Source organism: Anopheles coluzzii, chromosome 3 (genome assembly GCF_943734685.1).
Source record: "Anopheles coluzzii chromosome 3, AcolN3, whole genome shotgun sequence".
NCBI classification, from domain to species: Eukaryota; Metazoa; Arthropoda; class Insecta; order Diptera; family Culicidae; genus Anopheles; species Anopheles coluzzii.
The window spans coordinates 93,074,515-93,099,064 of record NC_064671.1 but is presented as its reverse complement, the minus strand read 5'-3'; the positions used below and the strand labels follow the sequence as shown (position 1 = coordinate 93,099,064).

Genomic DNA, 24,550 nt, shown 5'->3' with positions numbered 1-24,550 from the left:
CCAAAATTGCTTCAGGGCCGATTGGCTCGAGGAGAATCGGGCGTGTACACACCTATTTGTTTGAACCAAAATGAATTATTCTAGAATTTATCCATTATTATAAAATATCAACGAAACAGTTAAATTGGTTTGAAACTGAACAAAATACAGCGTGCGGCTACAACCAAAAATTTGGTTATTTGGGAACGGTTCGGTGATTGCCATCCAGTTTGACGTTCAACAACCCGACGTCACACAACCTGCAATGTACCAACCTGATCCGGCGTCAACTGCTGGGCTGGCGTTTCAGTGGCGTTTCTCGGGCACTTGCTGTTCATTCCAACCTAAACGACTTCCACCATTTTCCTGCCGAGTTTCGAGATGAATGAAGCTGACGAGCATTCCACTGTTCAATTCTAACCAGGAAAGTGGACGCGCACGGTACATATTTCCGTGCGGTTCCGACAATCGCAACCGAACCGAGTGCGTGCCTTTTCGTGACGATTTTTTGCACCCTTTTGCGTGTGTGAGTGAGTGAGTGTATGTGCGCAGGGGGGCAGGTACAGAAGTCATTCAACCTGAAACAAAATCGATGCACCGCCGCCGCCGTCGCCGTCGCTGCGTTGTGCAATTTTTGTTGTAGCTTTCAGTGTGTTGTGTGTGTGCGTGCGTGTACGTATGTTTTCCGGAAAGAGGAAAAGAATTTAAAGTTAATACTGGCCCACAAGCTGCTAGAGTCTTGATGAATGCGATGAAAATAGCGTGCGGAAATTAGTGAATCGGAGGAGACGCGTTAACCCATTCACCTGTGCCTGCAATTCTATTCCCTGTGCATTCCACACGGGTGCGTTTGTATGTGTGTGTATTTGTGTCGTTTTTCGTCATTCTACCGATTTGATTGCGAAAAAAGAAGTGAAAAGTGTTCTCCGGAAAGAGGGAAAACCCCCACAACAGTGACCGACATACATCTTTGTGCGACAGTGTGCCCTGCTGTCCCTCCCCAGTTCGGGTGTTAGCAGCACCATCATCATCATCAGCAGTGTAATTTTCTCGCGGCGGTAGAACGAAAAGAAGGGTGAAGGGCGAGAGCGCTAAATAGCTAACTGTAAGGGCCGGTTTCTTCATTTGTTTCGCCCGTCGTCACCAACACTAGCGCATCGGCGAAGGCGCGTTGTACGCGAACGTGCAACCGGGTGACGCGAGTATGGAACGTCGTGTTTTGTTGCGCTGGTGTCGTTACGCAGGATAATAAAAGTCTTCCGTTGGCGTCTAGTACCAAAAGAGTCGTTTCTATTCGTAAGAGTTTAAAAATTTAAACCGTTTTCGGTAGTCCACGTGTGCGGCGGACGCTTCAGTTGCTAGGGGCAACAACAATCCGTGTATACAACTGTGTGCCACACATTTGCCCCATTTGCTAATGACGACAGTAGCAGCAGCAACACCAGCAGCACCAACCATCACCACCATCATCACCACCACACCACGGTCGTCTCGATGGGCACGATGATGGAAACGGAATCGGTCAAGTCGGAACCGGGCAGCAAAAGCAGACGATCGCGCACATCGCAAAACCACCAGCAGCAGCAGCCACCGTCACAGCAGCAGCACAGTACGCTCGGTTCGCACCGGACGCGCCATTCGCACCGGAGCAGCAGCAACAACCATTCGCGCAGCGGCAGCAACAACAAGCGCCCCGACATGGCCCCGTTCCAGACGAGCGTCAACCTGGGCGACGACGGGCGGGACGGGCAGGAGATCATCGAGGTGTCGATCCTGCCGCAGGACGAGACGTGGGGCGACAACACGACCGCCATCACGGGCAACACGTCCGAGCAGAGCATCTCGATGGAGGACGTCAGCTACTTCCAGATGGCGGACGACCGGGGGGTCGGCTTCGCCTGCCAGCGCTACCTCGAGCGGGGGCTGGCGGTGATGCTGTGCGCGGTCGCGTTCGTGAGCCCGCTGGCCATGGTCGTGCTGCCGCGCGTCGGCTTCTTTCCGGCCGCGTTCGAAAGCCTGGACCTGTCGCAGAACGAGCGGCTGCGGCTGCTGGCCTGCAATGCGGAGTGCAAGGGCATGCTGGTGTCGCTGGCCGCCCGGTTGCTGCTGCTCGCGATCGGGCTGTGGGCGCTGTTTCTCCGCCAGCCGGCCGCCATCATGCCGCGCATCTTTCTGTTCCGCTCGTGCGCCCTGCTGCTGGTGCTGATCTCCTCCTTCGCCTACTGGCTGTTCTACATCGTGCAGGTGACCGAGGGCGCCCGGGCGATCGTGTCCGGCTCGTCCGTGGTCGACTATCGAACGCTGGTCGCGTACGCCACCAGCTTCTGCGACACGCTGCTGTTCGTGCATTACGTGGCGGTGGTGCTGCTCGAAATCCGCCACCTGCAGCCGCTCTACCACGTGAAGGTGATCCGCAGTCCGGACGGCGAGTCGCACAGCTACAGCATCGGGCAGCTCAGCATCCAGCGGGCGGCCGTGTGGGTGCTGCAGCGGTACTACACCGAGTTCAGCATCTACAACCCGTACCTGGAGCGGCTGCCCGTCTCGAAAGCGCAGCGGAAGGCGGCCGCCGTCTCCTCCTTCAAGTACTACGACGTGGACGGGGCGACGCCGGCCCAGCAGCAGAGCCAATCGCGCGCCGTGCTGGCGGCCCACGCCCGTCGCCGCGATTCCTCCCACAACGAGCGCTTCTACGAGGAGCACGAGTACGAGCGGCGGGTGAAAAAGCGCCGCGCCCGGCTGGTCACCGCGGCCGAGGAAGCGTTCACGCACATCAAGCGCATGCAGCAGCCGTCCTCCCCGCAGCAGCAGCATGATCAGCAAGGTGATGGTAGTGGGGCGGCCCCGCCCGCCATCCCACTCGACCCGCAGGAAGCGGCCCAAGCGATCTTCCCCTCGATGGCGCGCGCGCTGCAGAAGTATCTGCGCGTCACCCGCCAGCAGCCGCGCCACACGGTCGAATCGATCCTGAAGCATCTGGCGCACTGTCTCAAGCACGACATGTCGCCGCGTGCCTTCCTCGAGCCGTACCTGGTCGAGGCGCCGGTCCTGCAGAACGACAAGGAGCGCCGCACCAACCACAACTGGGCGCTCATCTGCGACGAGCTGCTGTCCCGGCCGCTCTCCGACGGCTGCACCTTCCAGCTGATCCAGAACGACGTCTCGCTGACGGTTTCGATCCACCGGATACCGCACTTCACCGTCAGCGAGGAGGTGGTCGACCCGAAGTCGAACAAGTTCGTGCTGAAGCTCAACTCCGAGACGAGCGTGTGACCGCGTGCGGTGCGCAACCGGAAAGGCGGGGCCGCACCGCCAGTGGCCGACCAGTGGCAGCGGGCCGAGATTTTGCAGCAGCTAAACCATCTGCTCGTTACTGGCAAGCGTCGCAATCGGAAGATTCAGGACCGGTTGGTTTGAATTGGGGACGCGCGCGTGAGTGTATGATTTAAGTTAGCACAAAAGGACACAACTCTTGGCGGATATTGTGTAATGCGATAAGAGAAGCTAGTTTTTTTAGGCAGCTTGGTCCATCCCGTTCAGTTTTGACTCGCCAAAGAGCAGTAGATAGGGTAGCACGCGTCGCAGGGAATCGGAAGCATCAAGCATCCACCAAGCAAAGGGAACGACAAGGGGACGCTACCCCACATATCCAAGACACACATTAGCTTTTAATGATAGGAACTTTGTCTCTATCGCTCTCTTCCTCTCCTTTACACAGAACAGAAACACGCACTCCCGTTGGTGTGCAGAGAAACGGAATTCAGCATGGAAAGAGACCCCCCGAAGGGATACGGTCCGCGCCACCCAGGGTGGCTAATGACGACCGTTGGGGTTGGTGTTGGTGGCTTTTGCCTTTCTGGACGACACGTTTAATGAAGACACACACTCTGGTAGAAGTGGACGATCTCTTACGGTGGTGCGCGCACAAACGCACCTAACCCAAGAATCATTCCGTCGATCGAACTCTCAAACGAGTGTACCCCTTAAGTTTAATTCGTTTTTGATCGTAACGAGCCCTGCTTTTTATTGCTCCCGGGAATATTTGTTCGACGCTTTGGGAATGGCACAGCCATGAGAGCCCCATGATGGCACACAACAATGTGTGTCTGTTTGTCGTTCGTTTCGTTGTTGTTTATTGGAAAACAATCGACTTCCTCCTCGGCGGAAACACGACGTCAACGAAGCATCTTTTGTCGTTAAAAAGCATCCAGCCCCTTTCCATCCGCCGTCTTAATTATTCGCCAGAGCTCTTTCTGCTAGACAGTGTGCTTTCGTCTCGTTGCTTCAGACATTGATGGCTTCTCAATCTTCCCACCGAATCCAACAACACGATGGCTGCTTTTCACCATTTCTTTCCCATCAATTTCCCGGCCAAACTGTGAATCGAGGGAGAGAAACACACACACAGGTGTTTTCTCGCGAGATAGTGTAGCCCTAAGACCTTCGTACAAGCGCTTCTTTGTAGAGGCGCTTTTGAATCGAATGGCAACCGGGACGAATCGAATTTGTTGCTACCATACAGACAACAGCACAGCCGTGTGTTCTTCGACTCACGATTCTGTGAAGAATTTAAAGGAAGAAGCGATTCGAATCAAATACAGCCTGCGGACGGGAAACAACGAGTACAACCGAGTGTGGAAAATTGGATTCGCGCGCGCATCCTTTTGCTTCCATCAATCAGCACACGATCGGCCCGGGTTGGTCTGTGAAATTAGGCTGTACGATATTTATGGGATGATGTTGCTCTATCGCGCCTCTAGCAGGAATTCCATCATCTTGGGAGCTCGCGTAAAAGCTTCCACCTGAAATTAGCGATGCAAATCGTGTGTCTTAGAAGAACGTATGTCTAGCTGCTTGCTGCCTCTTGTCCCCGCCGGTTGGGTCGCTTGGCAAATTAATATGTAACGCTCGTTCAAGACATACATTCCTTGTTTTATCATCTCGAACAATGTTTCTTCGGTGCTACGTGTGTGCCGCCAGGAAGTTTTGCTAGGCGGCGCAAATCGTCCACTATAATGTGTCGCGTAGTATTTTTTATTTTTGGGAACGATCATCACGCAGCAGCACCAGCACCAGTAGATGGAAATCAAATGGTAGGCGCAATCCAAGATCAAAGCAAAAAGCCCGCGGCCACAATCGCAAATCGCCCATTCCTCTTAGGTGGAAGTAAGAGAGGAGAGTTTCTGCGGCTTTTTGGACCGCTCATGTGTGTGTGTGTGTGTGTGAGGAGGGTGAATAAATTGGACCGATCGGAAGGGAATGGGTGAAGATGGTCCGTGCAGTACAGGCGACGCTGTCTCCCGTGTGTGGTACGTTAAAAGGGAGGGGCAAAACAGAAGAAAAAAAACGATAGCGAGCGCTGAAAACTATTAGTAAGATTTGCATATCATTTACTAATCAAATCATAATCCCACCAGCTAATAATAATCGTACGGTATGGCAGCGCGGTTTCTCTCCGCGGTGCCTTCTGATGCTGCCGAGGCCTGCGACATGCCGGTGGATTATTATTTCAGTTCCCAGCCGTTGGATTTTTTGTGTGATACAGTATGGAAAAAACGGCCACAGGAGGGAAAATCCTGCTTTAAACTAAAGATAGCGATCGGTAAGGGAAATGTACTTGCATTTTGATCCGGACTGCTACTGCAATTAATGGCCAAGCCGGATGTGGAATAGTAACAGCTAGATAAGCCCGTCAATGAGAGCCACTTTCACTGCCGGCTAATAAGTAGTTCCTTAAATATTGTATTTTTTATTGATTTTTGCTATTCAAGCCCGCTTCGGAGGCATGTTTTTGTGCTTCAAAATAACGCAATTACTCTCTTCCGTCTCTGTAATAAGCAACCACAAGCGCACAGCAGAAAACAGCAGAAAAAGAAGGCCAAAGTATCGCTTCTCGATCAAAGAATGGCGAAAATCAAATTAACTCGGGATCGTCACCTTTTGCGGGTCGGCCGGTCGCCCTCTGTGTGAACCCCAAAAGCTTGTCTCCTCCCTGTGTGGAGGATAATTTGATGATCCCGGGAGCAGCACAGGGTTTTGGTTTTTGTGGTTTTTGTTAATTTTATCTTGTTCCCAGCGATTCCCGTCGTCGCTCCGTGACACTTTGGAGGTTTCTTCTTTGCAGGCCTCCGCTGTATGTTGGAATGTGGCTTCGAGTTTAAACCCGCACCGGAAGCAATCCAATAGCGATGATGCGCTTCACCATTATGGTCGGTTCGATTATGGGTCATCATTGTTTGGTGAATGATTGTGTCCCTTTTTGTTTTCAAAAGCCCAAACACATATATTCGAATTTAACATTCTAATATCCAGTTGAAAGTATTTTGTTCAAAAACGCATACCTTCCTTTCACAGGTGGCTAACACCCATTCCCTTGTTCGGACGTTTCCCCAGATGAAATGCAACCTGCCTCGCTCTCTAGCCTCTTTTTCCTTCCCGTCCGATAAGCCAAAGTTTCCGGGTCGGCATCGGAAAGTAGCGCACCCCTGAAGAAAGGCGATTTGCTCTTTGCCGCCTCATCCCCCGGCCATTCGCTTATCTGCCGTCAAAAGGGGCTACCTACCTGCGCCCAACGCTCGACCCAGGCAAAATCCCAACAGGCATGAGCAATTGTGCAATCGATCGGCGCGGTCCCTAGCGCTCGCCACACAGATGGCATCAGGAAGGGCAAAGACTATCTCCGTCCCGAGCAGGCGTCTTTTTTTTTCTCTCTTCTCTGTTCTGTTTCGATTTTTCCTCAATTCCCCCTCAAAATTTAACACACCACCACCGCCACCAACCGCCAGCTCGCTCTAATCATGGTGCGCTTGATCCGTTTTGTTCTCTTGCGCCAATAATGCGCCACAACTTCACGCAGGGGGTGTTCCTGCGGGTTTTATGGACAATCGTGACTTTTATTACCAATACACACACACACACACACACACACACACACACACACACACACACACACACACACACACACACACACACACACACGTCGATAACAACACAACGGACCGAAGCGCAACCGACACCGGGGATTGTAATTTTGTTTAATTTTTCTCTCCTCCCGTCGTTTTCGGTCGTTCGTCGTTCTCGACCGGGCACGGTGGGAAATGTGTATGTGTGTGTGTGTTTGCTTTATATTGGATTTTCCCCCCTCTTTGCACCAGCACCCCAGTGCTTGTGTATCTTTGTTTTGGAAATTTTCGACGCATTCCTGGCAAGAGGGTCAAACTCTCACACCTCGAATTCGACATGCTGGAATATATTCTTTACCGTCTGATATATTAAGTACAAAAAGCTTGACTATATCATCGTCCCGAGCAAGAATAAACCACAAGAGCACAATCGGTAGCTTTAGTGTCAAAGAGAAGAGCAACACACAGTCAAGACAAACATCCTCCGGGGAAGCGGGTGCCGGAATAGGTAGGTGTTACCCTCTCTCGATCAGCCCATATATCGCCATCGTGCCATCGAAGGTCAATTAGCCTTTTGCCGTCGTGGAATCCGACGCGGCCCTTTTCCTTTGTGCGCTTCTTTTCGTTCGCTTCCCTTCCCTGGACGAACCAGCAGCAGCAGCACACCTTTCCGGTTGCGTGATTGCGACCGTTCGTTTGTTCTACCTTCGCCGATCCATCTCCAGTGAGTCACACAGAAGTCCACCGAAGAAGAGTCCCCGTAGATAGCGCTCTTGATATCAAACCTACACGCCGCGGGGAAAATGGTAACCGTTTTTCCCTGCAAGACAAAAACAGCCCCCAATCTGTCGCTTCGTTTTAGCGCCTTTCATCAAGCATGTGATCATCGGACGTTGCTTTTCCACTTCTTTTTGTTCCCGAAACAATCTTCAAAATTAAACCCACAATATGGTGGGAAGTAACCCTTCGAACGTTTTTGTGTTTTTTCAACAAGAGCATCTTCTTGACCGTACAAGAACGGCCAAGGAAACGGCCCATTGACTTTCGATGTACCAAAAAAAAACAACCCCTCTGCACACACTGAGCATGCCACAGCACAGCAACAACAATCATTAGTTTTTCCTCCCATCCCGGCGTGTGGGATTTTTGGCTTTTGGGGCGTGAAGCTGCCGGCGCGCGCACGCTGGGTGGAAGAAAAACGGCACAAAGGTAATCACATAAGTGGCCACTTCCGTCACGATCCGCGGATGGCGACAGCGCAAACGACGCGCTTGTCGATGGCTTGTTTGTTGTAGTAGCGGTGCCTGCCTGCCTGCCCTCTCTTCCTGCTTTCCTCTTGAATGTCCAAAAATGCCACGGAGTCGTCCACTACTACTACTGGCCTTAAACCACTGTAGGGTGTCTCTGTAGGGGTTTTGTTCCATCATCTTGCTCTGCTGGACAGTCATCTCTTTCCCTTGTCAAAATTGCTCAATAGAAGCCGTGCTGTGTGTGTGTGTCGTGTTCCGTTCCTGTTTTGGACTTTCTCGAAATGGATAATTTCAGAAATCATCGTTGGAAGTCGATTCGAAAAAAAAGGTCACGCGGAAAAGGGAGGAACAGCTTGTTCTTCAAACCCAACTCAAGCAGCGTTGAAGATACTAAAAACAAATCATTGTGGGTAGACTCTTTTGTTGCCTTTGTGTCTTACTGGTAGTAATCTTTCGAACAGTCACTCTAATCACACTTGTAATTATTAACGCCAAAATAGTTCCACTAAACGGTATCGCGTGTGTGTGTCTGTCTGTGTGAAGAGTCGTTAGAAAAGAGAGCAAGAGACAATAATTTAAAGTATTTAAAAAATGTACTTAAATCCCAAAAGACAATTCTTAATTGACCAAGCAAAAACAAAAAAAAACGCACCATCTCACGACCTACATATCCTGCTTTTCCCAAATTCGCGCTATCACCAACTGAAACAGTTTCTGGAGCGTATCAAAACACACACACACAGTGTTTTTAACACCGATATAAATTCGTTTATTTATGAGTGTGCAGTTTGTAAAGCTGCCGAGCAGAAATAAAAACCACAAAGTAGAATGATGATGAAAGATTAGCAAAGTCCAAACATCCACACCTAACATACCACCACACACCACCAAACAAACCGAAAAAGAGTCGGAAGCCAAAACAATGCTGCTGCTGCGCGTCATTGACAAAAACTAGCGAGCAAAAAGGAGAGCATTGGAAAATAGCGATAAATTAATTGAAATGGATTATAAAAATCTTTCCCGGCGGTTTACGGTACCATCGACGTACCGAAACTAATGAAATCCAGCGCCCACTCGGTGGTGTGTGTGGTTTTTACTTTTTGCGAAACTTATCATTTGACCCAGTGAATAAGCGAGTGAGTTTCTAAACAAACGGAACACCCTCCCAGCGTGAGGGCATGGCACAGAAAGTAATGATCATATAAAAAATTAATTAAATAAATTCGCAGAAATGACCACCCGCGCACATTCGAAAGCGTATCACTGCACGCCTCCTGCCTAGTGCTAGTGCGCACGATCAAGTTATTATCTTTAGGTAAGAAGCGGTCAATTCTCCGCGTGTGGTGTGTAAGGTTTTGCTAAATCATTACTTTCCAATTCCATTCCTATCGCCTGTCTCTCCTGCTTTAATATCAAGGACTGTGCAGAAGAGGTAGACTGAAGGAAGGAGTGAGTGGAGGAGAGTAGCACAATTATCGCGACTGTAACTGTAATTGCTAACGGGCACAAATAGTATTTGAATAATTCATAGATCAAAAGCAACTGAAATGCAACATGAAAAACATGAAAATAAAAGGCTGACAATACACACGAGACGACGGTGTAGCGACACTTGATGATGCACTGCCACCTCACCTTTTGGATAGATCTGCATCTGTATTAAACATAAACTAGCAAGTATTCGAAACATTTCCCTTCATAAATCTCGTTCACAAACGCAACTCACGCACAATTACACCTATTTCAAATATACAATAAGCCAGAAGGGGAAAGAGAAAAGAAAACAAATCAATTACACGAGGAACAGGGGGGTGCATTTAGCTGATGAGCACCATGAGAGGTAAAGCGATTTATTAGGAAATTGTGTTAACGAAATGCATGCGGTTTGTGGTGTTCTCGCGAGTGTGTGATAAAGATATGTGAAAATTTTCAAATAGAACAAACAAAAAATTCTTAAACGCATCTCTTATCAATGCAACAATGCTAGGTGAGGTGTGAACGAATATTCTTTTCCTTGCGTATATACAACAAACAAACGAAAAGGAACGAAAAGGCGCTTATTGCCACCGACTGTACTTACTGCTACTTTAGATAAGATAGATTTAGAATTAAGCAGCAAATGTTTTGTTTTTTGCTAAACATTTTATATCCAGATATTATCCATCCTTCCTGCATATAATTCTTAGGGCAAGCAAAAGAACGTTGCTGACTGCAAGTGTGGTTAGCTGAATGATAATTTATTAACGGAAATCTCCAATCCAATTGACACGATATAGGTTTACGAATTGATACATTTTACCCTTAATTCTTAGTTAACTATTTTAATCCTCTTCAAGCATTTAAGATTAAGCGAAGAAAACCACAAAAAAAACTGCACAAGAGCGATCTTTGGCGCAGTAGCAACTATACATCATCCCAACCAATACTCCTTTACTCGTACTATTTACGGTTAAGATAGCATTAAAATAATGACGCGCGCTGAGATTGCATATGCAGTTCCAGCGCAACCAGTGAGACGAAGACAGAAAAGGGAACAGAGTGGAGCTGAGAGGATCAGTGTAGCACAATAAGACTTTTTTTCTAACGAGATGGAATTAGAAGGGATAGAAGAAGCAAGAAAAAAAGTGCGTTTTGTGTGTGTGTGTTGTATTTGAGGAGGAGCCGTGGATGACGATGGAACCGAAGTCAATGAAACTGAAAATAAACAAAACCCGAACAAAGTTTTAAACATTGCGTTGTGGTGTGTCTGTTTGTATATGGCGGAGTTGGAGAAGAAGGTTTGTTGTTTGCGTCCGGGTGGGAGGTCGTACACAGGATGATGTCACATTGCAGTATGTTTGTACAATTTGGAAAAAAAACATATTGTATGCAGCGGAGCGTAAGTATTTTTCTATCCCAATTACAGGATATTGTTATAGGAAACGAAACTTAGGCGGCGAAGGAGATTCTTTTATGGAACCGAAAATGAGCTATCTAGCCTGATTTTACATGAAATTGCCCATGTAAATGCAGTTGTACAGAAAAATTGAAGAAGATCAAAAACGAACCTACCAATAAGGCTCGACCGTTTCCTATCTTATCCACATAAAAAGTATCAACGAATTTGTTTTGGTAAGATAATTTCATACACAATTTTACCATTTTTACAAGAATGGTATTCATCTTAATCTTTTTCCCCGATGAGATCAACGATTGAAACATCACTTCAATTCAACATTAACATTTTAACGGCCGTTTCAAACAGTTTGAACCGTTTCGTTCCGAACCGGTTCATTTCTTCGTTCGGCGGTTTTTGACGTTTCCGAAGTTTGACAGTTGCTCGCCGAACTGGCTGCCGCTTTCGTCAAGCAGCCCCGCAGTGCAAGTGACAGCGATTTGCGAGGGCGCGCGAGGGCTCGCACGCCATACAAGTTCACTGCTCCAGAGCCCTCGCATTAAAGAGCTTGCGAGCCTTGGAAATGTCATATGAGCGAGACAGCTGTATGTCAAGTGTATGGCTATCTCTTTCTGGCAAGAAAAAAGCTCCGAAATGCAACGGTGTTGGTGGACAAAATTTAAATGGCCAAAAATTTTGACCACACACACTCTCTCTCCCGGTGCCTTCCCCTGTCCTCTCTTCCTTCAGGCCCCTTCCTCTTATTTGCGCGCGCCGCTCGCTTGTGTGCGGTAGCTCATCAGCTGGTACTGGTATATGGTAGGGTTGTAGTTGTATCTTGAATTGGCGATTGGTACATATATATGTAGTGTATTTGGTTTTACCTGTGACCTTGACGATGCGAGAGCCGATCAATTCTGGTGTTGAAGCAATATTTGTGCTATGCTGGTGGTTGCCGTTCCGTGCCGTTTCTGATGTGGCCATTTGATCGCCATGTCGATCAACGGTTATGAAGCCAATTTCAAACGAGCGAAAGTGAAGGAATAATTCCGTACCGGAAATTTGATTTTTTATCAAGTGTGATACTCAAATGGTGATCTCAACCCGATGTAAGCTGGTTTTAACGGCCATATGAGATAATGTACTCATGTGTTAAAAAATGTCACATTTTTTTTATTACCTGATATTCCCGAAAATTGACCCATACTTCAATACCATTTGACTATTTTCATTGATTCCTCATACAACGCATGGAAAGAGGTAAACTGGCTTCGCCAATTCATTCATCTCCGCTCCCAACCATTCATCACCCGAACCACCCACAACCTCATCATTCCATCCACATGCAACGACATTTCCCTCTTCTTTAACAGCAAAGGTCTCAACCGAAGCTTCTACAGACTGCTGCTTTCCATTTTCCTGTTTCTTCTTCTTCTATTTGCCGTATCCATATACCTGGTCATGCCAGCCAATGCTAGCTTTTGTGTCTTTTTAGTACCACACATCCGGCTGGCCAGTCCTTACTACGAGGGGACCGTCTATATGAGGCTTGAACCTATGACGGGCATGATATTATCATCCTCATCCAGTGGCGGATCTAACGGTAGGCGGACTAGGCGGTCGCCTGGGGCCCCGCCGATTAAGGGGCCCCGTAGATCGCCATTCTATAGTATGCCGTATGGACAGAGTACTAGCGACAAGGGCCCCCGGAAGGATGGACGTTTGGGCCCCGGGTCTGGCGAATCAATTTTAGAGCCTGTGACTGATGATCGTAGGGCCCCCCGACGGCGTTCAAACTCCCAACAGCCAGTTTAATGCCGCTAACACCCCCCCCCCCTCCTCCCGGCCCACCATTTACCATTTACAGGGGGCCTCAACTCGTCTTACCGCCTAGGGCCCCCGATACCCTTAATCCGCCACTGTATGTATCCTTTATTTACAACCCTTACATCTGAAATGCATCCAGTTCATTTTTCTTTCCGTATCCGCATAAAAAAAAACACAAAATGTGCGACAAAACAACGCATAAACGTCGTTCAACAGCTCTTTGGTTTATTTCTTTTAAAACATGATTATAAAGCCACCTACATAAGGAAGAAGAAGAAGAAAGCCACATACAAAAACACATGCGGAGGGGGGGGGGGGGGGGGGGCGGGGGGTGGAGGGGGGAGAATGGCCACTCTCGGTTCCGTGTCAAGATCCTCATTGAGGACATCACACGCTGACAGCGCCCTTTTCAACGGTGAGCCCCCAGGATCGGGCCGTGATCTGCGCACATCCATTTGAACGTGTCACCAACTGATAATAAAACGTTAGAAACGGACTCTCTCACCCGCAGGTACCCATCTTATACCATCTGCTACACATTATTTGACACACCATGCACAGCTTCCTTTTGTCTGTCCTTGCGAACGACTAAGGGCTGGATCGTTCAGTACCAGGGGTATGACATGGCCTACCCATCGCGGACAGGCGAGTATGGTGCGCTACAAGCTACCAGATCCACCAGGTTAAACCAATGTAATCGAAATGCAGTCCGTAAATATCCAAACAAAATCCTCTAGTGAACGTGCATAGAAACCTTCTAACAAACTAACTATATGTCATCATGTTTATTCCCCCTTTAACAATGCGTAGTGTTTTATGAGAATATAAACTAGATTTATTTATCTTAAATGTTGTATAAAACCCGCACATACGAGTGGAGGCAGTCTCATAAATGTAGGTTTACAAGCACAAATGTAAATTTTACTAGCGAGCGAGGGGTGGGTTCCATTTTTGGGGCCCCTCAAGACCACGGGGCCCTACGCGGCCGCTTAGTTTGCTTAGCGCTCATTTCGACCCTTCGCACACACGCGCATTTCAAAACACTTAACCTAAAATTAAGCATATCAATGTATGCCTTAAAGCGCACTTAAGATTAATCTTAACTCATTAACGTAATTTTTTTTTACAATTAACACAATAACACTATTAACGCGATGTCGTGTAGATGGGCGGAAGTGGGTTCACGTTAACAATTTGCCGCTGGATGAGTGCTTGTCGTCTTTCCGGGGTTATTCAGTGGCATGTTGGTGCCGTCAGCGAGCGGCCGTCGATGAAATCGATACACCTGAGGGAATATAAAACATTTGCTTTAGAGGGAAGATAAAACAACAGATCTAGATGTAGCGATAGTGCATCTAGAAGGAACTCACTCGTGGGGTTTTTCTCCTGCCAGGAAATTTGACCGCAATCAGTAGTGCGGTCGGTTCGGTCCTGTTGCTGCTGCAGCTATTGTGGGACAGCGGATAATGCAGATCCGAAGGGTTGAATTCCTGCCCCGAACGTTGTGAACGAGCGCGCTCGACACCGTCTGACGGCGCAATCGGGGCACCCGGTGCCGGCTGGGTCTCTAGCGTGTTGTGCTGGTAGAGCCCGATTCGTCGCCGTACAGCTCCCGGAGGATGTTCTTTAATGGTTCATCAATTGGCTGCAAAAAAAGGAAAAAACACCATGATTAGCATCCTAGTCGGTAGCTTCGCCAAACAATCTTCTTCTTCTTTCGTGGCCCACTTACAACTTACCGAATCATATACAACGCAACGTACAGTCGCAAACACCTGCCGCAGGCCCATACCATTTCTGCATTATATCTGCAAGTTAAAAGAGGTCATAGTCTATTAAAATAATGTTTCTTCATCATGATAATCGCTGGATAACACTTACCTGCTGTCTTGTGCTGTGTTGTTCATCACGCCACTTTTCTACGCCGGTACATACACGTACCGCTTCCGACGGAGCCAGCACGCATTGGGCAGGATTTCTACCACTTAATTTAGCTAAAATGGCACTTACTTATGTAAAATTAAGACCTTAATTATTAAAAAAACTTACCAAAATTGATCGGCCAACAACACTGTTTACGTTTTTTTTACACACACAACCGAACTTCTACAGTGACAGCAGCCGCAGAGCACCAACACAACGAAAGGTGTCAGGCAAGACGTCAGACGATCTTAGGCGAGGGGTAGGAAGGAGATCGGTGGTGAGGGACGTGAAAGCTCAGCTCGACAGAATCGCTATAGGAGGAAGCGAGGCAACTAGACTAGACTAGAGAAATTAGAGCGAGAGGTACCTCACCAACCCTCGCATTGTTTGCCGGGAATGCACATTTTCAAAGAAAATAAGCATACCGTTCCCAACATACTTTTGCACCTTCGCGCAACATATTTCCATCCGGTAAAGTCCGGCCTCAAAATCGTTGGAATTTAACACAAAGTCGTATTGCAGCTCAAATGCAATGTTTACATTCCGATCCCTTCCGGAGCGAGCATTTCTGGCTGGGGTGGGGTGAGAGCAAAACAGACAAAAACATGCCCCATTACGATCGCACGCGTTGTTGGTAGTAGTGGTGATGGTGTGATGCAAGGAACATGTTTACGAGGAGTGGGGGGAGGGAAGCAGCAACACGATAGCACACGCACACAGTGATGGCGCGCCGGAGAGCGAGCTATGCGCGAGATGGTGCGCTTTCACGTGCGTGAATCGAATACACCTCACACTTTCCCGTTATCTGTACGCCAGAGCGTTTGCCGCGTGGACTCATCGCGCAAGCCAGCCAGCCAGCCAGTCCCGTCGCGGATGAGTCGAACGGACACGGTTTCATCCTTGACGATCCGCACCCGTGTCCTTGTGTAGCTGGAGTGGTAAGTGGGTGGTGTAGTGTGGTGGTGTTATTTGTTTGATTTTATTTACGTAAGTGCTTCCCGTATGTTCGTGAGTGCGCGAGGGCCCTTCCGCAGGGCAGGTGGGTGGATGGGTGGGTGGGTGCGTGCGTATCGCGTGCTTGCTTGACGGGCGACGACGACGATTTCATCATCACAGTCAACACGGTGGCCCGCGCCCAGCTGATGTGAGCTGAAGCTCGGTCAGCTTTCTCCGGATTCCTTTGCTTTGTGCGGGGGTTTGGAAACGCAACAATCAGTGAATCACCTGCGGAGGAGTAATTATGCTGAAAGTGGGCGAATCGTTTGTTTTTTGGGACACTCTGACACAGCAACACACTCATTACTTTGTTATTGCTTGGTGTTGCTCATAAATTGTTTTCCTCATTTACGATTCTTTGCTAATTAATTCCGTGCTTTTTCTCTCTTTTTAGACACAGCGCGACCAGACTCTTCCTAGTGAGTGTTATACAGTGCTGAGGATCATAAGAAGGCGCATGTGAGAGCCTTCTGAAAAGTCGCGAGTAGCTCGTAGTGCAACAAACCTCTGAACCCTCCCAACAAAAAGATGTCCTTCCGAAGGGCACTAAAGTACGGTGTCGTGGGTAGCGCGGTGCTCGGCACCGGGCTCAGCCTGCACGCCAACGACTACGACATCAACTCGGTCGGTATCGTGCGGCTCGGGCGTGCCGGAGCGACCGTGTTCGACATTGCCACCACCTACCAGGCGAACCTGTACAGCCGCGAGTGGACCGACAAAAAGTCCGCCGAATACCTCAAGGTGAAGAGTGACACACACCGGGCGGCGGCTGAGCGGCTGCTCGAGCTGTGCCGCACCAACCGGGGCGTGTACATCAAGGTCGGCCAGCACATCGGCGCCCTCGAGTACCTGCTGCCGGCGGAGTACGTCAGCACGATGAAGGTGCTGCACAGCAACGCACCGCAGAACCCGGTCGAGGATCTGTACCGCGTGATTCGGCAGGATTTGCGCGTCGACCCGAGCGACCTGTTCGAATCGTTCGATCCGGAACCGCTCGGGACGGCTTCGCTCGCCCAGGTGCACCGGGCGACGCTGAAGGATGGGCGCGAGGTGGCGGTGAAGGTGCAGCACCCGTACGTGAAGGGCAACTCGATCGTGGACATCAAGACGATGGAGGTGCTGGTGAAGCTGGTCGCGTGGACCTTCCCCGACTTCAAGTTCCAGTGGCTGGTGGACGAATCGAAGCGCAACCTGCCGATGGAGCTGGACTTTGCGAACGAGGGCCGCAACGCGGAGAAGGTGAGGGAGATGTTCCGCCACTACCGGTGGCTCAAGATCCCGGGCGTGATCTGGGAGTACACGACACCGCGCGTACTCATGATGGAGTACACGAAGGGTGGTCAGGTGAACGATCTCGAGTACATCCAGCGGGAAAAGCTCGACCCGTACGACATCGCGAACAAGATCGGACAGCTGTACTCGAACATGATCTTCCTGAAGGGGTTCGTGCACAGCGATCCGCATCCGGGCAACATTCTGGTGCGGCGCGGCGAGCAGAACGGCGGCACGGAGATTGTCCTGCTCGACCACGGGCTATACGCGGATCTGACGGAAAAGTTCCGCTACAACTACTCCAAGCTGTGGCTGAGCATACTGCGCGTCGACCAGGAGGGCATGAAGAAGTACGCCCAGGCGCTCGGCGTCGAGGGCAGCATGTGGGGCCTGTTTGCGTGCATGGTGACGGGCCGGCCCTGGAACTCGGTCATCCACGGCGTGGACAAGGTGAAGCAGGACGATGCGGAGGTAAGTGGTCGTTGTTTCGTCCGTTCCAAGTGTGTGTGTGTGTGGAGTAACGTTTGCATTTGATGCCATTTGCAGAAGGAAATGATCCAGAACGAGGGCAAGCTGGTGCTGCCGCACATCTCCGACGTGCTCGAGAAGGTGGACCGGCAGATGCTGCTGGTGCTGAAAACGAACGATCTGATCCGGGGCATCGAGACGACGCTGCGCACCCAGAACCGCATGACCGCGTTCTGGGTCATGTCCAAGTGTTGCGTGAAGAGCATCGGCAGCCAGGAGTATCTCACCGCCGGCGACACGTGGAGCAAGCTGACCACCTGTCTGCGCGAGCAGTGGTGCATACTGAAGCTGAACCTGTACTACCTCTACCGGGGGCTCGTATCGCTCCATCTGCTGTCCGCGCTTAAGATGATCTTCTAAGCGGGAGAACGAGCGAAACACACACACACACACATACTCCAGCAACACTAACTCAGGAAAATGATTGATTTTGCTACCGTGTGCGATTTGCAACCACAATGGTTGTACGCAGTGGTGGACGATCGTCATTAGGAGTGGGGGAAGGGGGCACCTTTTTCGGGTGGCAGTATAATTAGCGAAGGTTTTTTCTGTAATCGCCGTTTTGTGCGGCTCTTTTCCGTACGCTTTTAGCTAATGTTGCTTTTTTTTTGGTTAGTTTTCTGTTACTATCGTGAGCCAGTATCCAGCCAAGCCAAGATTTCTTGTGTTATTTATTACATTTATTCTACGTCCTTTCAAGGTGGTAGCCGATTTCTTAATGTGCTGCCCGTTTCATCATTAGAAGGAATTTAGTTAATTGTAATTTTGTTTTGTTTTTTTTTTTTTTTTGTTCGCAGTCGATAGTCGCATCACTGCCGGGTACGGGTCAAGGTCAGCTTTAGCTAAAGCTAAAGCTGGTAATTAAGTGTTCATAGTATGTAAAGCCGCAGGGAAAACTGCTTCCGAAACGTTAACTTTGCTTTCGTGGGCATTATTGTGAAGAAATAAATGATAAAGACAACAAAGAAGAAAACGCTTGTGTACTTATTTGCTGGAATGGTCATTCTGGTGGTTCAAAAGGATGGACGAGCCTTGCATGGTCATAACCGGATATAATTCGCTTCCCACATTGATCCGTTATGCCATATTAACGCTTCTGCTACGGTTTGTTAGCTCATTACAAAGGGCAAGACAGTCCCAAAGAAGAAAAGGAAGAAAAAGAACTTCTCTATGCTGAACTTTGGTTCTTTTGGCCCAACTGTTGGTGACTCGATACGATTGTGTTACAATAGATACAAAAATGCGCATTAACATACGAGTCGAAGTGGCAAAAAGGGGTATAACAAAAACATACCCCAAACTGGGTCGTTCAGAAAATCTATACCACTCGAAAGAAGAGGAGGAAGAAATTGCTTTTTTCGCATGACGTTACATTCAAATCTGTCCTTCACACAAGGGGATCAATAGAGGAGAGTTTTAAGTGATTTAAGACAAGTAAATGGTCCCATGGTATCCCAGAAAACACTGAGAGGATCAAAACAAGACCCGGAAATGGATACGAATGGTCGTTGAGGTCAGCAATGACGTCGCATATTTCGTTACAAATTGCAACGGTTAAATTTCAGTTTGAAAAGGGAAATATTGTGACTTACCTTTGCGATGCCCTAATTTTCTTTAATTTCCTTCTATTCCCAGGCAAATTCTTCTCATTCCCTTTCAAACATTCCCCCAAAAAATCATCTTTTTTCCATCCGCTGAAATTCAAACGGCACACGGGGCCAGATTGTTTTCGCGTTCTTCTTCCTCGCGTGGTCTCTCGGCTGTCAATGGCGAGCGATTCAGCGTAAAACATTTGACAGTTCGAAACACAGAGAAAAACCGCGAAAGGCCAGCAAGCAGTGCATCCGCTCGTTCGTAATCCGTGCTAAAATCGGTCGTGAATTGTATTATTCCCTTGCCCAGTTTCCTCCGCTCCTTGGTGTGCTGCGAGTACTACTACCCACACGCCCTTGTTTCCGGCAATTTCCTCCCCTTTCGCGGTTGCACGGCGGTCCCGGGAGTGTTTTGTTGTCGCTCGTCGCAACGGTTGGTGTGTTCTGGGTTCGGTTCTTGGGGGAGGCTGAAAAAAACCTTCTCAGACCAGTGTCCCCCAAGCCAAAGCCCGAAATGCAAGAACAATGGGAGTGGATGAAAGAGTTTGCCATGCCGGTGGAACTGTTGCAGAGCATCATCTATCTGCAGCGGGCCTTGCGGGACTGTGTGATACAGCACCAGGTAATGAAGGGTGGTGGTGGTGAGGGTTGAAAACTTGCTGGTTCACCCCTCGTCTTGCGGGGGGTGCTTTTGCTTGTTCACTCACAATCGAACGATTTCACAAACGTGCGACATCGTGCCCCGCGTTCGGCCGAAGGAAAATTGAACAGCAAATTAAACCTTTCAATCTCCCTGTGTTTCTTCCGTTTGACAGTTTTTGGCATCTAAAATCAATATTCTGGCGATGCATCAGGTAAGCAGCAGTGGAAGAATGAATTTCATTGAAAGAGTACAAAGAGTAGAAAAAAAAAACACTCACACAACTGTCACTTTCAAGCTGCCACAATCTATAACGCCTAATCACGAACCTAATTCTTTTCTACTCCCGCGTACTGTCCGTTTCTTCTGGTCGTGTTGGATTGGTGTAATTAACCACAAAATTGAATTCCGCTCGCCTGCTGAAATCTACAAACATCATCGCACCATCACCACATTGCCTGCTGCGACGTTTTTCTTTCTGGCAGCGCCCAATCATCAAGCGACACATGCTGGAGCTGGAACGCGAAATTCTATCGATCGGCCGGGAGCAGGAGGGAGTGGTACGGCAGCTGTCCGAGCGGGTGAAGCGCTTCCAGATGACCGTCCAGTCGCAGCGGAAGGTAGCGCTCTCGGAGGACATCGTGTGCGGGTACGTGTCGCGACACCTGGCGGCCTTTAATGATGTAACCGATTTGAACGGCACCGTCCCGAAGCACATCTCGCCCCGCTTGAGTGCGGCCGAACTGGCCCAAAAGTACAGGTACGCTCCAAAACCGTTTGTGAATGTTTCTTAAAAAAACAGTAATTTATTATGTTTTGTTCTTTACTTTTCTTTTAGTTTGGAAACATTACTAGCAGCGAACGAAGACTTGGCGGTGGTGGTGACGCACGAAAAGATCGACCTGGAAGATGTGGAGCGGCGCGACTCGAACCACACCGATAACGCCCAGTGGGACACGGTGCTGTGCATAGCGGAGGGAAAGAGGAAAAACAAGCATACGGTCGCCAGAAACTGCCTGAAACCGCTCGTAACGGCCCAGCCAGTTGGAAGAGCACAAGCGCCGTCCACAGACTCCTCCATCACCATCGAGGAGCGTCCGTTTGCGGGGATTGCCGATCAAAAGCCACCACCGATTGCGGCTGTTAAAGCAGAGAAGCAGGAGGACGTCGACCAGGAGGAGGAAGAGGAAAGTGAGGTAGATGTGGACGAAGAGGATGGTCAGGATTCATTGCTGACGCCGGAAAAGACATCCGAGGATGAGGCGGAAGCGGACGGCAAGTCGGTGCAATCGATGGATCAATCTGTCGGCAATCGGGCTAGCTGGATGCCGGGACTGCGAGGACGCCCACCGAAAGGCTCGAAGTACGTGTGCATCGCCAAACAGGCCGCCATCGAGGCGAGACGGATGGCAAATGCAGAGCAGCAGCAGCAGCAGCGGCAACAGATGCAGCAGCCACCACCACCGGCACAGCCAAATATCATTCAGCGGCGCGTTTCAAAGCGGAAGGATGTGCTGTCGGAAAAGGTGGAAGAACCGATCGAGCTGGATGTCTCGGGCAATGAGGAGGAGGAGGAGGAGGAGCCCACGGAGCTAATGAATACGGCGGCGGTGAGACGGGGACGTAGCAATCTGCTCCAGGCACTTAACAAACAGAAGCGTGGCTCCGGTCGGCCTAATATGGAGGTGAGCGTCATCTCAAACCAACAGAAGAGTTCCAAACGGGGCGCCGGTCCCATTCCCGGTGGCAGTAAGCTAGTGAAACACTTGTCCGAGGGTTCCTCTGGCTCGTCGTCGAACTCCCGATGCTCCACGCCGACCTGGCCGGGACGCCACACGTCGGAAGAGTCGTCCGATCGTCGCTCGTCTCCGTCGGCCGAGTTTCCCGCACTGCCCGATCCTGGCGAACCGGTCGAGCCGAGACCGACGAGCATCAGCGAGATGGAGCAGCGAACGTTCCTGCGCTACTTTCAGATTTTCCTGCCGGAGGAAGTGAAAGCGATGAAGGAGCGCAAGAGCGAGCGGAAGCGTCGTAGCTGCTACAGCACGGAGCGGAAAGATTTCCACTACGGCAAGCTGGACTACTACGAGCAGCAGCAGCAGTACCAGGCGGCCCGCGCCTCCAAACGGACCCACCAGCGACCGATCCTTTACTCGCCGCCCGTCGCCGTTGCGAAGAGACGGAGACCACCGCCACCACCTGCTCCTCTTCGGCCCCAACCGCTGGCAGCAGCAGCGGCAGCAGCGGGGGGTAGCGGTAGCACCACGGCCCGAACTTCCGCTGGACGGCCACGACCACAGCCAGCTACGGTGACCAACATTTTTGCCGCGATGGATAAACGGACGTGCTTCGTATGCTCTAAAAGCGGTACGCGTGTGGATCAAGATGGCGGTTCCTCGCACGTGGTTGCCATGGCGGCATTGGTTTAAATTAATTTGGAAATTTTCTTCTTCTTCTTTGTATTCCGCAGGCACAACGGAAGAGCTGAGTGCTTGCATGAACTGCTACAACATTTATCATCTGAACTGCCACAAAATCGACGAACAGTCGGAAGCGTACCGCCAGCGCGATGATCTCTGTCCGGTTTGTCTCATCTCGGATGAGCAGGATAAATAGGCAATAGGCAATAGGATGGAGATAGATACTGGTTCCTATTTGTTTGTGTTCTTTTTTCGCTCGTATTGTTATTGCTCCACTCCAAGCGTGAAATTTGTTTTTGTGTTGTACGCGAAATCTCTCAACGGAAAAGAAGAAATGTGTTCGTCCGTCCTAGCATTGTTTTATCGAAGGACGAGGAATTAGTTAAGTCAAGTTTATGTTATTATGTACACATTACTGGATGAAGTAAGATTAACTGTAGATGCCCCAGCTGTGCATGTGCAGCATCGACGCGTATGGGTGCTTTATTTTAAGCAAAAAAGCGAACGAATCGCCTTTAAACCGGTTTTCCCCCCTGTGGTAGTATTGTAAAGTATAGCTTGTGTCGAATACATGAATGAATCTGTAATAAACGAAAATGTATCAATTATGAAAATGGTAAAAGAGAGGCTGCAGTTTGTTCTGTTGTCGTGAGTAGCTTTTACTTGTTTATGTATTGGGAATGTAAAAAGGACCCCAACATAATTAATGGGATGATGGAACGGAACAAAAGGCATCAAATGCGGCTCAGAGTTTTTTAATACGACTATGCAAACTGTTTTCAAAACGAAACTAAGCTGAGTTGTTGTCTAAAGGGAACAATACAACACACATACACACGCAGAGATTGAATAACACACCAGCAGTTTGACGATACGGTATATCTTCACCATACTCCTTCTTTTATTCACCTCTCCTTTTGTTTCAACTTTGCTCAAAGACTTCCCCCCCTGGGGTGGATGGAAAGAGAAGGGGGGCCGCAACTGTATTTCCGGTGCAAATTAACACTTCAACCAGAGGAATACACACAGCATCATCATCACACCGCACCGTAAACACGCACCACCACAACAACCGATCGTGCACACGCAGCAGCAGCACTCACTCCAAACGCGAACACAACGCGGCTGATGAGGACGAATCCGTGGCGCTGCGGCGGCGATGCGTATGATGACAGTCTTCCCAACAGTGCCGTGCGCCGCTGCTTCTCCCGCCTTACTGGTAGAAGGTCTCCGGGCGGCGGTAAGAGAACAGCTTCCGGTAGCGCTTGTGGTGGTATCGCTGCACCAGCGGGAATCGGATCTTCGAGTTGTGGAACTGCTTGATGTGCGCACGGCGCGTCTTGGACGCGGCGATCGATTCCACCTTGATGATCTGCAAAGTGACGAAGGCGAAAGAAAAAAACAGCGTGTTAATGGGACACAACCGAGAGGACACGTTTCAGCAATACCGTACCTGGATCGAGTGGGCACGGGCACGGTGACGGGAGGCCATGTCACTGTAGCACTGCGTGACGGCACCGCCAACGGTCAGGTCACGGTACTCGCGGTACATGTTGTGCGTACCGGAGCGCGAATCGTAACGCAACCAGATGCCGAAGTTCTTCACCTTCAGCGGCGTCTTCTCCAGGATGCGCTTCACCGAGACGATCTCGCCGGTTGCCTTCTTGAACTTGCGCAGCTGACGCAGGAAGTACCAGAAGCGCGACTTGGCCACGATGTGGTCCGGGGCGAAGATGTGCATCTTGAAGAGCGGAGGGTTCTTCTCCTTCTCCGAGGGCAGCTTGCGCCCGATCACCTGGTATTCTTTCAGCTGAAATTACACATTGGAGGTGGATTAGTGGTGAGAAAGGCCATCATGCGTAAGAATGGGAAATCGCAACGAAATGGGATGGATAGTTTTGGGTCCGGCGGCAGATCAACAACATGCTACACTGCGGTAACGTTGCGCTGACCCGCTGTCACTTTGCCGACGATGAACACAAGACCCGGAATTTCGATGAAAAAGGGCTAATAAGCCCCAAATTTCAGCACGTTTCATAGCCGCCGAGCAAGCGGCACACTTTGTCATGCAAATTCACATCCATTTCACTGCAAATTATCGTAAAAACATAGGAAAAATAGAAATTTACCACTCCTTTAGCTTTCATCTTGACTGCGCTTCGTTAAAGAGGAAACGGAAAAGGCCTGTGACAGCAACGCATTGAACTGAAATTGACAATTCAGCAGCGAGCTGTCAAAGTGACAGTGCCATGTGGCCGTGTTGCCAGTTTCAATGTGTCGTATTTTCAATTGAGTTTTAATTTATTGTTTTTTTTTCGTTCAAAGAAATATAATTTTAGAATGCGA

At 49.5% G+C, this 24,550-nt stretch overlaps 4 protein-coding genes and 1 long non-coding RNA gene across 7 annotated transcripts; 3 read left to right on the top strand and 2 right to left on the bottom strand.

Moving 5' to 3' along the window:
* Nucleotides 1–18: 18 nt before the first annotated feature.
* LOC120956580 (vang-like protein 1) lies at nucleotides 19–10,859 on the top strand. The gene has a single exon (XM_040378179.2). The coding sequence runs from the start codon at nucleotides 1,474–1,476 to the stop codon at nucleotides 3,250–3,252; it is 1,779 nt and encodes a 592-aa protein (XP_040234113.2). The 5' UTR covers nucleotides 19–1,473; the 3' UTR covers nucleotides 3,253–10,859.
* Nucleotides 10,860–13,643: 2,784 nt separating this feature from the next.
* LOC125907277 (uncharacterized) lies at nucleotides 13,644–15,151 on the bottom strand. 2 transcript variants are annotated; one of them, XR_007452546.1, is made up of 5 exons: nucleotides 14,883–15,151; nucleotides 14,715–14,827; nucleotides 14,573–14,641; nucleotides 14,204–14,478; nucleotides 13,644–14,118 (listed from the first exon to the last, which is right to left on the bottom strand). It is a non-coding gene; the product is annotated as an uncharacterized LOC125907277 (long non-coding RNA). The 2 variants fall into 2 exon arrangements; XR_007452545.1 differs by having other exon boundaries at nucleotides 14,715–15,151.
* A 137-nt stretch (nucleotides 15,152–15,288) lies between these two features.
* On the top strand, nucleotides 15,289–18,542 carry LOC120956586 (aarF domain-containing kinase 1). 2 transcript variants are annotated; one of them, XM_040378187.2, is made up of 3 exons: nucleotides 15,289–15,694; nucleotides 16,147–17,495; nucleotides 17,571–18,542. In XM_040378187.2, exons 2-3 carry the CDS (start codon nucleotides 16,281–16,283, stop codon nucleotides 17,910–17,912), a joined length of 1,557 nt encoding a protein of 518 aa, XP_040234121.2. In that variant the 5' UTR covers nucleotides 15,289–15,694; nucleotides 16,147–16,280; the 3' UTR covers nucleotides 17,913–18,542. The 2 variants fall into 2 exon arrangements, with proteins under 2 accessions (XP_040234121.2, XP_040234122.2); XM_040378188.2 differs by lacking the exon at nucleotides 15,289–15,694 and adding an exon at nucleotides 15,817–16,005.
* A 722-nt stretch (nucleotides 18,543–19,264) lies between these two features.
* LOC120956579 (uncharacterized) lies at nucleotides 19,265–23,293 on the top strand. Its single transcript, XM_040378177.2, has 5 exons — nucleotides 19,265–19,766; nucleotides 19,960–19,998; nucleotides 20,270–20,544; nucleotides 20,623–22,151; nucleotides 22,255–23,293. Exons 1-5 carry the CDS (start codon nucleotides 19,659–19,661, stop codon nucleotides 22,398–22,400), a joined length of 2,097 nt encoding a protein of 698 aa, XP_040234111.2. The 5' UTR covers nucleotides 19,265–19,658; the 3' UTR covers nucleotides 22,401–23,293.
* On the bottom strand, nucleotides 23,069–24,464 carry LOC120956588 (60S ribosomal protein L18a). Its single transcript, XM_040378191.2, has 3 exons — nucleotides 24,334–24,464; nucleotides 23,658–24,014; nucleotides 23,069–23,576 (listed from the first exon to the last, which is right to left on the bottom strand). The coding sequence occupies exons 1-3, from the start codon at nucleotides 24,349–24,351 to the stop codon at nucleotides 23,418–23,420; spliced, it is 534 nt and encodes a 177-aa protein (XP_040234125.1). The 5' UTR covers nucleotides 24,352–24,464; the 3' UTR covers nucleotides 23,069–23,417.
* Between the last annotated feature and the right edge of the window lie 86 nt (nucleotides 24,465–24,550).